This window comes from Colobus angolensis, unplaced genomic scaffold (assembly GCF_000951035.1).
Source record: "Colobus angolensis palliatus isolate OR3802 unplaced genomic scaffold, Cang.pa_1.0 Scaffold5, whole genome shotgun sequence".
NCBI classification, from domain to species: domain Eukaryota; kingdom Metazoa; phylum Chordata; class Mammalia; order Primates; family Cercopithecidae; genus Colobus; species Colobus angolensis.
Window position 1 is genome coordinate 31,061,303 of NW_012118487.1, and position 16,972 is coordinate 31,078,274.

Below are 16,972 nucleotides of genomic sequence, written 5' to 3' on the forward strand. Positions count from 1 at the left end.
AAACTTCATGTACTCTTAAAATTTTATATATTTATATAAATGTAGAATGATACCACAGTTGTACCACAGGGCAGTGTTTCCCAAAATTGATAAGCTAAAACAACAGGGAGAGTTCATAGAAAAAAAAAATAGAGTTCAGTCCCATTATAGACTTACTAAGTGGTTGATTGTATTTTTGAAGTTCTCTAGATAATTTTGCTGAAGCTGTATTGGACCCTCTTGTATCTGACAAATAAATAGAATTTGTAAATATAAAAGCTGGCAAGAAACTTGAAGGTCATTGACTTTTAGCTACCATATTTTGTAGTGGAGAAAACTGAGGCACAGATAGATTATGCAGTTTACTCAAACTCTCTTCCCTACATGTGAGTTTCTCTGGGATTTAGAGTCCAGTTCCTTGACTCCTGATCATAGTTCTCTCATTATCATGTTGTCATTCAGGGTAACTTTCATCAGAGAATTTTAAAGACCCGATTTTGTAACGGATCCTTATCTCATAGAGCTGACATTTTAGAAATGTACTGTTTGGCAGGACACTTCGTCACATAGATTTTAGATGCCTTTTCTGCTCTCTGACAACCTGTCCTTACAAAGTAATAGACCTGAAAGGGTCTAGGCTAGGGCCACACCATCACCAAGGTTGTCATTACTGTCCTGCAGGTGATAACACAGAAGCTTTTCTCTGGCTGAATAAGGGTTGTGGTTTAGTTGTCTACATTATAGAACACCAAGAAACTCTGCTTCTCGTCTGTATCCATTGCTATCCCCTAAATTGTCTTAGCACAATCTATAGCTTAAAAGTACACCATCATATTTTTATAAAGAATAAAAGACATAAGAAACAGAGAATGTGAAAATCCAATTCAAGTCAAGGCATATTTTGCATATTCTAACCAGTTTATCAGCCCAATCATAAGTGTTTTTCAGTATCAAAGGTCTTGTTAGAATTTTCTGGATACTAATTATGGGAGAAAATGCTATTAGTCTGTAATGAACCGTAGTATTTTGTTAGAGAGAAAAGGAAAACTTAAAAATTCAAAGACTTTTTTTTTTTGTAACTTCTTTTTTTCATTGCTCCCCCTTTCTCTCTGAGAGTCCCTTTAAACCACTTAGAAAAGCGGAACCTTGAAACTGAACAACTCGGCTGTTCCTTGAACCAGTGGGTGGAGAGACAGTCATGAGAAGGCCCTTAAATAGAAGCACCACTTCCCCTGTTCTGTCCAGGGACTGATTCTTTGAATCCCAGGAACTTATGTTCATTCTTCTTTCCTGTTTTTTGGGTGGGGACCACTGTGTGTGGGGTGTGGTGGGGAAACAGTTGTCTTTCTAAATTTATCAAATTTTAATTTAAATATTTAGAAGCTTAGCGATTTATAACACCAACTGATCTATACATACAGTAACAGAAGATGCTTTTCTCCCAACCTTTACCATTTGAAGGGATGGGTGTGCAGATTGCAGACACTTCACTGGACCCAAGGTGTGCATCTTTTGTTTGCCCAGTATTACAAGCTTATCTTGTTTTGCCTTCTTTTGTATTAATATTTTGAACTTCATCTCAGCAATATTAATTTCAGTTAGAACTTTGTATTACTTCAAAAGAAATGCTCTATTCAGAGAATCACCAACAAATTGGAAGCAAAATAAGCCAAATCATTCTTGGATTACTGTCTAATGGAAATTAGCCTACGTAACAATTATATTTTATGTTTAAAATACACATCTGCACCCTGACAATTTAATAATGTACACTTTTTGTATTAACTTGCTAGCAGCTACTTATTTTATCTGTTCAGATTTTGAAACTTTCCATTTGTAATAATACTTATTCTTTGACTATCACTGACCCCTTAACTTTTACTTTATAAAACATTTATATACATATATAGGCTTATATTTTTGAAATATGCAAAAATTAGCTTTAAATTTTTACACTATAAATTTAATCAATAGTAACTAAATTGGCTAAATTAAAATTAAAACCTTTTTCAGATCAGTGTTCTCTATATCTCTAATAGAGTTTTCAGTCATGGTTCTGTCAAAGCAATTTTATGTTCTTTTGGCAATTACAGAAAACACTGGGTAACAAAAACATACTAGATTTAGTGTCTACTCTCAAAGTTTAACAGTCTAATGGATAGAGCAAAAACATCATAAAATAATTAGAAAACATCTTAGTCCTAATATTTTAGCCAGATCCTTGACATTATTGAAATTAAGTCTTTAATAGTAACCATTGTACTATATATATAAATATATATATATGTATGTAGTTATACATTTCCATTTATCTTTGCTTATCTTTGTGTATCCTGTAACATCATGTCATAAACCTCAAATATACAAAATAAAATTTATTTAAAAAAAAAAAGATGAAAGGGGTAACAGCTGAGTGGAGACTTGGAAAGTACACATGAGTAATCCAGGCAAGGAAGGAGGCCAGACATTGTCATTCCACTGTGCCTTTCTCATAATGCACACAAAGGCCCTGGAACACTGTAGTTACTCAATAAACGTTTGTTAAAAAAAAAAGAAAAAAAATAGATGAAATCATTGTTGGCCCGAAGCTGCCACGTTCATTTCTGCCGACTGTACTCTGGAAGCATGTTCCCCTGTGGGCAGCGGGGCACCCACAAATCCAGGAGCCCCACGAGGGTTGTGCCTGTCCAGAGAAAGGTACTCCTTTTCCTAGTTTACAGGGCAGCTTCTGCTCTTCAAGCCAAGCGCTCACAGAGCAGCCCACAGAAGGAGTCTCTTTCCAGTTGACCCAGTAGAGATAATATGGGACAGTGATGACCCTGTTGTGCCAGGTTTCATGGATGAATTGGATTTTTTGAAAGGGTCATTGTAATGGTGAAGATTTATGATGTAGATCCACGGGGGGAGAGCTTTTGCATGTGGGGTATGGGGGCAGATTTAGCATAAGTTAAGGTACAAAGTCTGAGATGATATTATATGTGCAGTAGTCAGCAAAGAGACTAGATTGATTGGAACAAAATGTGCATGTCTCTGATGAGTAGCGGATTAGAGGGGAAGGTGAGCAAAGGTCAGTTTTTGAGGACTCTGAATACTGTGTAAGGAATTTGGATTTTATCCTCCAGATGAGAAATCACATAGGCATTTGTCCAAATTCATCATAGGATCAGTGATACCTTATTTAGTAGATTAACCCAGGATTATGCAGCATAGAACAAAGGAGAGAGAAATGATTAAGGGTAAGGAGATAAGGTTAGAAGCTGCTATTTATAGTACATGTTTTTAGTATCTAGCCCAGGATGGAAGTAATGAGAATGAAAAGGAAGAGCCGATGTGTTAGTGTTTCCCTATACATGGGCATTTAGATTGCTTCCAGTCTTTCTAATCACTGAACATATTTCCATGTGCATAAGTGAAAGAATATTCAGTGCTTATCAGTTACATCAGCTAAAGTGTTGTGCCTGTGTACACTAACTTCTGCAGGCAGAGCAGAGGAATTCCAATTTAATCACATCCTCAGTAATCCTTTTTAAAATTCTTGCCAGTCTCATCTGTGTGAAATAGTATCCCTTTTTCGTATGTGAAATAATATCTCTCTTTGGATTTCTCTGATAATGAAGTTTAGCATATTTTCATATGTTTATTGACCATTCAAGCTTCTTGTCTGGAATATGCCCATTTTTCTTCCATTGCATTTGTCCTTATTTTTGTGTATTCTGGATACTAATCTTGTGATAGTCACATAGTTTGTCAGGGTATTCTCCCAGCATCTCTCTGATCTCTTAATCTTGTTTATTAGACATTTTCTGTTAAAATATATTGTAGACATTTATTAAGCTGATCTTTTATGATTTAGGCATTTTCTATCTTGATTAATAAGTTATTTAATGTCAAATGATTTCTACCTGTATTTTGTTCTAGATCTTTGGGTTATTTCTTATTCAATTTTTAATTTATGTGACATTAATTTGCATAACAATGAGGTAATTTTTCAGATTAAGGAAAATGAAAAGTGGAAAAGAAAAGGAAAATTTGATAAACTGTATTATAGTTTTCATTCTAAGTCTAATTGAACCATGAAGATATTTTTAATTTTTTTATATGACCAAAAGATACCCACATCCATCACAGTTTGTGGTAATGAAAATTAATGCCTTTCTCATTGATTTTACAGGAAATCTATCAGAGTTCATCTTCGTGAAGTCTGTGCAGAGTAGTTATTTCAAGTTGAATTGAATACAGTTTTCCTTCACACATATTTCCAGCCTTAGTCTTTATAACTTCTTGCATATGTCCAGAAGGAATACATTGTCATTTTTAAAACAGTTAACATATGATTCATTGTACTTTCAGCAATTCACAGAAGCTGTGAGTCCTTCAGTGTTACCCCCTTCAGCTTTGCCACTGGACCTGCTTAATAATGCTATAACCGCCTTTAGTACCTTGGAAGACCTTATTCGATATCTTGAACCAGATAGATGGCAGTTGGACTTAGAAGATCTATATAGGCCAACTTGGCAACTTCTTGGCAAGGCTTTTGTTTTTGGAAGAAAATCCAGAGGTAAGCTCCCTCTTCAGATTAGAACCTCGTTTGATTTTCTTAGCAGCTAATGTTTCAGATTCTTCTGCCACAGCTTCTAAAGGGTAGAGTTTAAAATTCATCAGTGATGTATTCAATACATTTTCTAATCATTTGAGCATATTTATATATTGAATAATAATGTATACAAAAGGAGGAACTTATTTATAACCCAACAGATGTGGAAAATTGAAAGAGATACTTCTGAAAATTCCAGTTATATATTATCTTCAAAAATATCATTTTGATGAAGGCCTTCATTGCATTTTACAAAAATCATTGCTTACTCAAACCTAATACTTGGAACATGTGGATTTCGGGACTCAAGAGAAATTATCATAGCTGCAAAACCAGGTTAGGGCTGGAAAAAGGGGATGCTCTACAAAAATGTTTGTCTGCAGTGTCTCCCATGGGTCAGTATTATATCACTTTGCATTTTCTAAGTCTAGACACTTCTAAAAACTATGAGAAATGGCAACGACCCAACATAAAATAGAATTCATAGTTTTCAAGGCAGGGTTCATAGCAAGAAAACAAGAACCTAAAAGAACCCACACCATAATAATTTTTAACTATGTAAATTTGCTGTTGAAACAATCACTTTTGCCCATATAGGTGTATCTTTCTCTAAGAGTGAAAGTGCTATTAATTAAACCTAACTGTACATGGCCAAGAAATTGGAAATAATCTTAACTGAGTTTTCTGTAAGATTACCTAATTTTTTTTAGTAACATTGGAATTGGAAAGCATCCATATCAGACACAAATGAAAATGTATAGAAATAACTGTTTAATTACAGTGCACTCAAAATATCTGTTTTAGTCTGTCAGAAATATTGAGATCTATAGCTTTGGAGAGTGCAGTGACAGCCTAGAGAATTTATATGAAAGGAACAACGTTCAGTTAATTTGAGCCATTCACAAGGGCAGATTGCACCAGACATGCTCTTCTAAAACTTGTCAGAAGGAAACCCGATTCCTGCCCTTTCCTGCTCTTAAGAGTTGCAGCTTTTTTGGATCATGAGCTTTAATCTCAGCAGGTCATGTTCAGACTTGCCCAGCCCTGGTATTTCACTATGCCAACAGACGTGGTTTCCTTTTGGCAATATTTGAAATCAGTGTTCAAGTGCATGGGCAGCCGAGTCCTGTCCAGATGCTGAAAGCTGTTACATATTTATAAGATTTGATCTTGATGAATAACTTGATGAATAACTTACGAGCAACACTTCCCTTCCCTCCCACTTAGGAACAGGAAGATGAAGATCTGCAAGACTAGCTGAAACATCCATGAATAGAGCCCTTGTTAGCAAATTTGAAGTTGATTATCTTGTTGATCTGTGAGAAGCAGGGGCAGTGAATCAGGTTCTAAACTGAGATCTAGTTTTTTGACAGCTGATTTCTGGATTTGAGCCTAAAAACCTCCCTTCTAGCCAAGCCTTTATGCCTGAAAATATACGCCTGGTGCTCAAAGATTTGGCCGGAGGCTAGCTTGCATTCAAAAGCATCGGAAACTGAACCAGATCTTTCAGCTATTCATTTAACACTTTCAAAATTGAAGCCCTTTGCAGTTTGCCGAATTTATTAACTTTTTAAGCATGCAGTACGTGTGAGAAAAGCAGTGTATATTTTTGAAACTTCACATAAACTAAAATACAGGTGTGGGATAACATCTATATAGACAAAACTAACTCCCCTCCTGAGAGTATCTCTACAAAAGAACAAGGAGTAAAACTTTTAAAAGCTTCTAATTAGACATTGAAATAGATTTTCCACAGAATAAACATCACAGTGTTACCACATTCATCTTAGAAAGACCACCCTCAGATTACTTTACAGTAATAGACTATCTTTGGACTGAATATCTTAAAAGAATGAACAACTAACAAAGAAAAATATGACTCTTTTTGTAGCAAAACTTATTAATGACATTTGCATTTAAAAATAATGATTTGGGTTGGTGATGTGCTCAAAATCTGCATTCTTTAGAAAAATAAACTAATACCTATATTTGTTTTCTTAGGAGATAATTATAAAAGGAAAAAAGTCTGAAGACCAGCTTTTACAAATATTTGGCAGAGGGAAACTTCTTTAATATTATAGTTAAGCTATTCAGAAAGTATGCTTTGGTATATTATCTTTCTTTTTTTCTTTTCCTTTTTCTCTTTATTTTCTTTGCCTTTTCCCAGCTAAAAGTACTATACAATGTTTCAAGAATATATGACATATGACTTATTTTAACGAAGCTTATATGCATTTGAAGGCTTAGCAATAGGCAGCATAAATTTCAAATATGAAATGCCAAATTTAAAATCCTTAATTATATTTTTAGAAAACTGTGGACTGCATTAATGCTTTCCTTTTTTTTTTTTTTTTCTTTCACTTTCTCCCTCTAGTTCAGGGTTTTCATTCATACCTTGCTACTGCTACAAAAAAAAATACTGTATTTTCTAAGTCAAGCTTAACTAGTACTTAAAAAGGGCTTTTGGCTTTTGTGTCAAACCTGATAAATGAGTGGAAGCTAAGTTAAAAGTGTGTTTAAATTTTCACATTGTAGCAGGTATCACAACTTAGTTCACTTGGGAAATCTGTCTAACCTTTTATTGTGGTTAAGTAAACATTTTAAAGGGAACATATACAATCTCATTTTCTGTTGTCATGAAATAACATATTTAAAACTGCTTGACATAGATGAATATGCTTTGAGAGCTGAGAGCTTCTTCACTCACATTCTAAAGAAGTATAATTCTTAAATAAGCATTGAAAACTTTGGCAACCAGATTTTGTGTTTGTGCATATTTTAAGTCTTCTTCCTCCTTGCCCAGGCATTAAATACTAGAGAAAAAATTCAAATAAGCCTATATATAGTTTTAACAACAAAAGAGGAATGTGTACATATATATACTATTAGAGCAGCAAAATGAAACCAGGTAAAATATGTTACACCATTTAGCATAATGAGCTCATTACTTTTATTAGGGATAAGCTGGCCTATTCAGGGCATTTGAAAGAAGGATTTGCTCTTAAATATTGAAAAGTTTTGCTTTCACAGGATCATTTTCAGATTAAAAAGAAATCTTTCAGTAGCCAAAATAAACAATGACTTTCCCTTGAGTTAGAAAAATAATTTTTTAACTGAATAAGGTGTTGAAATGAACTCATTGAATTAGGATTTCTCTGGTGCTTTCCTATACTTGACTCAGGTTTTGGTCTATCATGTAGTTTACATACATTTATAATTTACAATTACCTATGCATAATTTTATAATACATTTCTTAAAATACTTAAATTATCAAACACAATTAAGACAATTTAAGTATCAAAAACACCTTGTCACATGTATAACAAATCCAAGAAAATAAGCATTTGATCCTTAATTATCTTGTCACTTAAAAATTAATAAAAATTAGCTTTTAATTTAAAAAAGTGGATTACATCATGATTATTTCTACTTGAAGCCATCTTTAACCAGAAAATAGTTTTCTTCTTTTTCATTCACGTATATGTTATCCATATTAGTTGAAAGGGTAGGTTTATTATATTTTAGATAATGTTTCTAAATTTTTAAAATTTAGGAGAAAAAAACTTGAAGGAATATATGTTATCTGAAAGTATTCAATGCCATTTGAATTGCTTTATTTGAATATTTCTAGGGAAAAAAATAGGCAGAGATATAAGGCAGAAAATAAACTATATTAGAAGTGTTTATCCTAATAGTAATTACCTACTATTCATGTGATATGTATAAATTCACATTGAACATGACATGTTATTTTGATATAATTTTCCTGAGGCAGAATCATTTTGTAGTTAAAAATAATGGTTCTTTGAGGATTTACTGCAACAATCTAGTGAAAGAATATTTTGCTTGGTCCTCAAAATAGGTATTCTTTCATAGAATAAAGCACAAACAGCATAGTTAACCAGCTTGCTAATGGAGTAGAGGCAGAGGTTATAAATTAGATAAATTAAACATTTCTTCCACACCTTAGCAGGGGAGGGATAGATATCTGAAGGATCTAGTTTAGTCTAAATTTCCAAGATGGGAAATCATTCAATGCATTTGAAGCATTGCCTTCCTACAACTTCTGCTCTTATAAAATGTGTCCTTTTTATTCACTCATGGTCTACACAGCTGTCTTCAAATGTGCATTTTCTTCATGCTTTTTTTTATATTTTATGATTCTTATTGCCATAGAGACTATAGAAAGTGCTGTTGACACATTTCAATAAATTGTTCTTCACTAATTGTATCAGCCTAAAGTCCTTTTAAGAATTATATTTCTTTTTTAATCAAACATTCATCATTTTGCATTTTATTCTTCTCTCCAGTGTTCTCCATGTCAATTGTTTTTTTTCTTTTACTAAGGTTAAAACGTGTGGCCCTTTTTGTCTCTATAAAGTTTCCTATTTATAGCTTTCAACTATTTTGTTGACTCTGTTCTTAATATTACACAATGGCATCTCTTTACTGGTCGCTAAGTCATAATGAAGCTTTGTTTACTAGGAACTAGAAAGTCCAATTTGCAGTTGTATATCTCTAAAATCTACTTACAATAAGAGGGGATGTTGTTATGGATATTGTTCATGAAATAACGTAAGATTTCTTTATGAAAAGAGCTTAATGAAATACATTCAGGCTGAAAGCATCAGCATCTATTTTTCTTTGCTTTCTTTTATGCCATATAGTGGTGGATCTGAACCTTCTAACAGAGGAGGTAAGATTATACAGCTGCACACCTCGTAACTTCTCAGTATCCATAAGGGAAGAACTAAAGAGAACCGATACCATTTTCTGGCCAGGTTGTCTCCTGGTTAAACGCTGTGGTGGGAACTGTGCCTGTTGTCTCCACAATTGCAATGAATGTCAATGTGTCCCAAGCAAAGTTACTAAAAAATACCACGAGGTAGGTATACAATTTTCTTTTTTGATTTCCTTTGGATATTTTATGTCTTTGAACAAAACAGTGTTTTCTGAGGGAAAAAAAAATGAGTAAAGGTTTTCAACTTTTAAACTTTTCAAAATATGAAGGAAAAATATTTCAAAGACAAGCTCAGAGATAAATTATTGTCTACTTTGGAGAAAGGAGAGCTTTGGTATTTATTTTTCTACTTGGGGCAACAGAGACTCCTAAGATGACATATTCATAATTATAGTAAACTTTGTATTATTCATGTTGCTTCAAATAACATGTTAAACTCTGTATGGATTTTTTAACCTTTCATCTCTTTATTCTCTGGAATGAAAGAAAACATAATATGGCATGTTAGTAATTATTGTTTTTTAGGACCCTAGGAACCTTAGAACTTGTACTCTTAATGTTTTTGTTAGTGACGGAGTCTCCCAGTTATATCCCAAAACCTCCCCCACCAGCATCATATAGCATCATTCTATCAGGAAGCCATCCTTCCTGATGAGTCCACTTTATTTTCTATGAAACATTTACATTAGACCAAGTCAAAATCTGCCTTTCTGACATCATTTCAGTATGACTACCTTTCCTTTCAGTTTTTCTATTAAATAAGAATACAGAATAAGTATCTACCTAATAAATAAAATGATTTTTCATATACATCAAGATTTCAGTGAAATCCTAGCTCTACAGTGGAAACAGGGTCCCTTGTCTTCACGAATCCAGTGCTTTTTTTGCCACTTTATCAAATGCCAACACAATATTGGTGAAGGGCAGGAAAATCATGTCATAGGAAGCGCAGTTTAGGAAACCTTGCATGTTTAGGTTACCTAACAGATGAGGGTTTCACTGAAGACTTTATGCATATGAAAAATCATTTTATTTATAAAGTATATATTTATTTCATGTTATTTTATTTAGTGGAAAAAATTAAAAGTCATGAGTAATTTTTAAATAAAGCCAGAAGGGCAGATTTTTATTGGTGTAATTTAAAGGCTTTGTAAAATTTAAAGTTGACTCTTCAAGAAGGATGGTTTCCAGATACATGTATGGTACCTGATACTGCTGGAGGAGGAGATGGGATATAATAATTGAGGAAAACTAAAAGATACGGTAGCATGATAATGTTATTAGTAAGATTCTTCCTTTTTGTATCAATCACCGGATCTCTTTGGGGGAAGACATTTTAGCCAAATAAATATATTTTCTTAATGATTTTTCTAAGTCCCATGTAAGAATTTTCAGAAAAGCAAGTCAGGAACTTTATATATATATATATATAAAGTGTATATATATAATATATACACACACACACACTTAGATGTCTTGAAATGCTGTATATATATACACACACATATATAAAGTGTATATATACAATACACACACACACACACACACACACACTTAGATCTTCCTTGAAATGCTGGTGTCCTATCAGTCCTAGCATGACTAATTCATCCTCAGCACATCTGTAGGGCTTCAAAGATACTCTATTAGAGAACTTTTATTATTTCAAAATTATTGTCTATTTTTCTTTGTTTCTATTGAATTGAGAGCTGAGGAAATCAAAAGTCACATTACAATGTAATGCTTGAGAACACAAACTCCATAGCTAGACATCTTAGTTTTGAACCTAACATTTGTTTGCTGTGTGACTTTGAACAAATTGCTTAGCCCTCGTGCCTCAATTCCTCATCTGTAAGGTGAGTCTCCAACCCTCATACTTTATTGTGAGGATTTAGTGAGTTGATATTTACAAAACACTTAGAATTAAGCCTGGCAATTGTCATGCCCTTAATATATATTAGCTGCTCTCTCACTCATCTTTGCTTTTTCACCGTGCCTAGTCTTATTCTTTTGTTATGGTAAGTGATCAATAAAGATTTAATGAATTTTGTCCCCAAGCAGGAAAGGTATTCTGGCCAAAAGATTTACAGGATACTCTGACAATAGTAAACTATTGTCAGAGAAAAAGTTCCTTTTTCTCTGTTCTTACTTGGCTTAATAATTTTCATCTTGTTTATATTTTTACATATTTAATAATTTTTTTATGAAATAATAGTCTTATGTTCTTACATTAGGTCTGTTTGTTTTGCACAAACGAACCTAAAAAAGTATACCATTCAATTGCCTGATTCTAGTACTGAATCCCTGTTCCCAGTGCTCTATGGTTCTCAAAAGTTCAAGGTCATTTTGTTTGAACATGTTGAGCAGTGGTCCATGAGCATTTGTTCCTTGCTGGTTCTCTCTGTGTCTTATCTACTATCTTCCAAAATCTCTGGCTCAGCTACTTCCTGGACATTCCTTTTCGTGAACTTGCCATTTTAATTTCAACCTCTCTGTCTAAATTTTCTGAGATGAACTTTAGCCCTGTTTCTTTTCTGGTGGCATAATCTATGTCCTTTTCCTCTTTAATATTGTCTGGGACCTGCTGACCATTTTCCAAGTCTACTTTTCTCTTCCAAAGTCAAAACTTTCAAAATGAATTTAGAAGAACACTAATTGTGTCCTCCACCATTAGAATTTCTTATACAGGACTTACATTTCTAGAACATTAAGAGATTCTTCTGCTATTTGTAAATCTCCATGAGCATCAGCAGACAAAGACAGGGGACTTTGATTCAGCAAATGCATCTTGGCATATGCATGCTAGAGGAAGCAAGGATTGCAGCCTGGCCTGACTCTTAGGACCGTGTATGGTGGCCTCTCTAACCTTTTACCTTACATAGTAAATTTTTGTCCTTGCTGAATGGGAAAATGCATACACGTGGACATAGGAATTGAAGACGCTGGCTATGCCAATATTGCAATTTACCTTACCCCCCCACCCAACCTCATTCCAGAAACAATTTGTAGCAAGAGTGTGATAAGGAATAATGCCAATATCTGAAATGTAGTTAGTCTGACACCCTAAATTGTTCAAAAATAATAAATCAGTACTAACATAAAATAATATTCAGTAGCCATTGAGTTAAATTTCACATTAAAGAAATAAAGTCTAAGTAATTTTTATTCTAGAATTGCGAAATAGATGAGAAAACTACTTTAAAAGTTTATAATTTCTAATAGTTATTACAAGACTTTGAAGTTTTTCTCTTCAGGAAGAAAGATACTAAATAAATAGAATGTATGAGCAGTGACATTCTGAGTTTATAAAATTATCATCTATCACTCTAACTTTAATAATTCATCTCTGGCCTAGGGGTACAAATAAAGGCTGTGTCACTTATTCTATCTAAGCCTCTGTTCACTCATGTGTAAAATAGGGGTAATCATTGTAAATTACTTCATAGAATTCTTGTGAGTTAAAGTATGTAAAAACATTATTATTGTGCCTGGCACCCAGTAAGCATTCAAAAAATGTTAGCTAATTAACCTCTGATATTACCACATACTCCAGTGAGGTACGCATTCTCTGTTTTCCTTTTAAGTCTTTAAATAGAACAGTCATAAGACTTGACTTGTGCCTTTTTGGATTAATGAACATTTTTAGGAATGGTAGCTTTTAGAGGTTGCTTTATGAGGTTATCTATGTCATATCCAAAAAGTAGAGATGCTAGAAAATGTCATGTTATTTTGTGTTCTGGCCTTTGTTCATAATCCAAACAAAATACAATTTCCTAAACTTGATTGTTTCTATCATAAGAAATAAAATGTAATACACTTAAATAGGTAGCAACATCAAATACTTTAAATAATATTTTATAGAATTACACAACTGTATCTTGTTGTCATAGTATTAAGAGGAAATATGTGTAGTATAAGTGTCAATCTTGCTGTATTTTTATTAAAACCTTGACAATCCAAACTGCAAATAACTTTATTTAATAGGAGCATCATTGTTAATATTGCCAAACCTCTTCTCACTGCACAGTAGGATCCAGCTGCAGGAAGTTAGCTGTGACTGGGGCTGATGTCTATGAAGTACATCTAATCCATCTCATCAAGTTTATAGAGGACTTGAAGTGTAGCCAAGAAAATTAATGAGTGGCATAATTGAGCAGACTCAGCTGTGGAGTGATCATGTTTCTTTCCACAGTATTTCTTCACTGGAGTGTATTGCATCAAGTATAAATATTTGTTAAATGTGTGAATAAATGAATGAGTGAAAGAAAGCAACAAACAGAAAAACGAATTGTGTATTGGTAGTTCCAAAATACTTAAGGTGAAATTCTAAAATAGTCAGATAAATAAAATAACGATTGCATGGTGAGTCTTTCCATTTAAATACAGTTCCTTATTCGGAGACAGAATGCTTCCAAATTGTTGGCATTAAAATGTCTGCCCTTTCATGAAACGATGATGATTTTTTTTTCTTTTTTCTTTTTTCTTTTTTTTTTTTGGTGGGAGAGTGTTTTCATAATGCCTGCTCTAGGAAAAATTAAAATGTGTGTCTTTCTTGGGCCCCAAGATTCTTTTCTAAAACGTTACTTGTTTGTAAAAGCAAGTCATAGACATTCATTGATTTTTAAAGGTGGCTTACTATTGTTCCCTTTCAGGTCCTTCAGTTGAGACCAAAGACTGGTGTCAGAGGATTGCATAAATCACTCACTGATGTGGCCCTAGAGCACCATGAGGAGTGTGACTGTGTGTGCAGAGGGAGCACAGGAGGATAACCGCATCACCAGCAGCAGCTCTTGCCCAGAGCTGTGCAGTGCAGTGGCTGATTCTGTTAGAGAACTTATGCGTTATCTCCATCCTTAATCTCAGTTGTTTGCTTCAAGGACCTTTCATCTTCAGGATTTACAGTGCCTTCTGAAAGAGGAGACATCAAACAGAATTAGGAGTTGTGCAACAGCTCTTCTGGGAGGAGGCCCAAAGGACAGGAGAAAAGGTCTTCAATTGTGGAAAGAAAATTAAATGCTGTATTAAATACATCACCAGCTAGTTGCAGAGTTACCATGTACCTATTCCACTAGCTGGGTTCTGTATTTCAGTTGTTTTGATATGGCTTAGGGTAATGTCAATACAGGAAAAAACTGTGCAAGTGAACACCTGATTCTGTTGCCTTGCTTAACTCTAAAGCTCCATGTCCTGGGCCTTGAATCATATAAAATCTGGATTTTTTTTTTTGCTCATATTCACATATGTAAACCAGAACATTCTATGTACTACAAACCTGGTTTTTAAAAAGGAACTATGTTGCTATGAATTAAACTTGTGTCATGCTGATAGGACAGACTGGATTTTTCATACTTCTTATTAAAATTTCTGCCATTTAGAAGAAGAGAACTACATTCATGGTTTGGAAGAGACAAACCTGAAAAGAAGAGTGGCCTTATCTTCACTTTATCTATAAGTCAGTTTATTTGTTTCATTGTGTACATTTTTATATTCTCCTTTTGACATTATAACTGTTCGCTTTTCTAATCTTGTTAAATATATCTATTTTTACCAAAGGTATTTAATATTCTTTTTTATGACAACTTAGATCAACTATTTTTAGCTTGGTAAATTTTTCTAAACAGAATTGTTATAGCCAGAGGAACAAAGATGATATAAAATATTGTTGCTCTGACAGAAATACATGTATTTCATTCTCGTATGGTGCTAGAGTTAGATTAATCTGCATTTTAAAAAACTGAATTGGAAATCAATAGAATTGGTAAGTTGCAAAGACTTTCTGAAATAATTAAATTATCATATCTTCCATTCCTGTTATTGGAGATGAAAATAAAAAAGCAACTTGTGAAAGTAGACATTCACATCCAGCCATTACCAATCTATTCCTTTTTTGGGGAAATCTGAGCCTAGCTCAGTAAAACATAAAGCACCTTGAAAAAGACTTGGCAGCTTCCTGACAAAGCATGCTGTGCTGTGCTGGGCAGTAGGAACACATCCTATTTATTGTGATGTTACGGTTTTATTATCTTAAACTCTGTTCCATACACTTGTATAAATACATGGATATTTTTATGTACAGAAGTATATCCCTTAACCAGTTCACTTATTGTACTCTGGCAATTGAAAAGAAAATCAGTAAAATATTTTGCTTGTAAAATGCTTAATATTGTGCCTAGGTTATGTGGTGACTATTTGAATTAAAAATGTATTGAATCATCAAATAAAAGAATGTGGCTATTTTGGGGAGAAAATTATGTGTGTGTGTGTCCTCAAGACTTATCTCTTGGACTCTGAGAAAATGAAACATAAAATTTTGTGTTATGATTTTCATTATGCAAAAGTATACGTCAGTTCAAAAGACAAACAAGGGAGGATCCCTGTGAGCCTTCTCTGCCTCTTGTTTCCAATGCCTTTGAGCAGTGGTTTTATTTTTTCTTACTGGTCTTAATACAGATTTCTGGTCATTTAAGTTTCCCCTGACTGGAAAGTGGTTGTATGGGTTAAGAAATGCTTGGTGATAGGTTGTATGGTGGTATGAAACTGGAAAAAACTTGCAGGTTTCCGATCATGTCTTCATTGTCACTGGCAACTACAAAATGGGGTGAGCATAAATTGATTTGGTGTATGGATTATTTTACATTGCACACTTCAAGATGTGGTTCCTCAATTCCAGACATAGAGTCCTATTCAGGGCTGGTATCTTCAGCATCCTTTCCTCAGCCTTTCAACTTGCCAGAGATGTCTAGTGCCCAGGGCCTTCTGTCTTCAGACTACTCTTCAGGCAAGCACCCTTTTCCTGTGCTTTGACACCTGCAGTTCTGCCCTGCCCCCAACTTGTGGAAAACAAAGAAACAAAATGAGCCTGTGTGTTCTGTCTTCCTTCCTTACCTTTTCCTAGTTTTGTCCTATCCATATAGAGGAACACTAGATATATACCTCCGTGGAATATGCAAAGTAGTTGGCAATTTACAACTTTCATTAGTAAAGACTACTAAGTCTTAGTAAATGGCCTGTTTAACTGTGTTTAATCCATTGTTTCCAATCTTTGAACGAAATACATTTTTCCCTTTTTTAATATTTACTTTTTTGTTTACTTATAAAATGTTGAGAACCAGAATTGATTATAAAGGTAGCAGTCCTCAGTTGCCAGTTGGTGAGTGGTTACCATGTGAGGACTAACCACTTTATAATCAGTTACTTATAGATCATCCTGTGTATTTTACCAAACACCCACACACACACACACATAAATAACACGTGTGACCCTAATTTCTGAGAAGCCCAGTAAGTATTGACTGTATTGACCACACACTGTTTTGTGTATGATATCTCTGTTTCATGCCTTTGTCCTTGAGCCATGGGCTGTTTTGCCTAGTGATGTTTATTAAAAAGCAAGCTTTAAATGTCATGAGGCAGGTGTTCATATCTACATTTTTCATTTCTGCATTCCCTCCCTCCTCTAATAATTCTCATGTGTACTTGGAAAAGGTGCAAAGACCAAAGTAATGAGAAGCTACACTGTAAGAAACATCCTGGCTATGACTTGGTTACCCTCGGTGCATCTCTCTCTCCAGGTGCATTGACTGTGATTTGGTTACCCTCGGTGCATCCCTGGCTCCAGGTGCATTGACTGTGATTTGGTTACCCTCGGTGCATCCCTGGC

At 34.1% G+C, this 16,972-nt stretch overlaps 1 protein-coding gene across 1 annotated transcript in view; it reads left to right on the top strand.

Moving 5' to 3' along the window:
* PDGFC (platelet derived growth factor C) overlaps window positions 1-15,563 on the top strand; it is a 216,685-nt gene extending 201,122 nt beyond the window's left edge. The window contains exons 4-6 of the mRNA XM_011959725.1: window positions 4,330-4,537; window positions 9,242-9,459; window positions 13,965-15,563. Of these exons, the coding sequence (XP_011815115.1) occupies window positions 4,330-4,537; window positions 9,242-9,459; window positions 13,965-14,081 (543 nt within the window). The 3' untranslated portion in view covers window positions 14,082-15,563. The remainder of the gene's footprint in view (window positions 1-4,329; window positions 4,538-9,241; window positions 9,460-13,964) is intronic.
* Window positions 15,564-16,972: the final 1,409 nt, after the last annotated feature.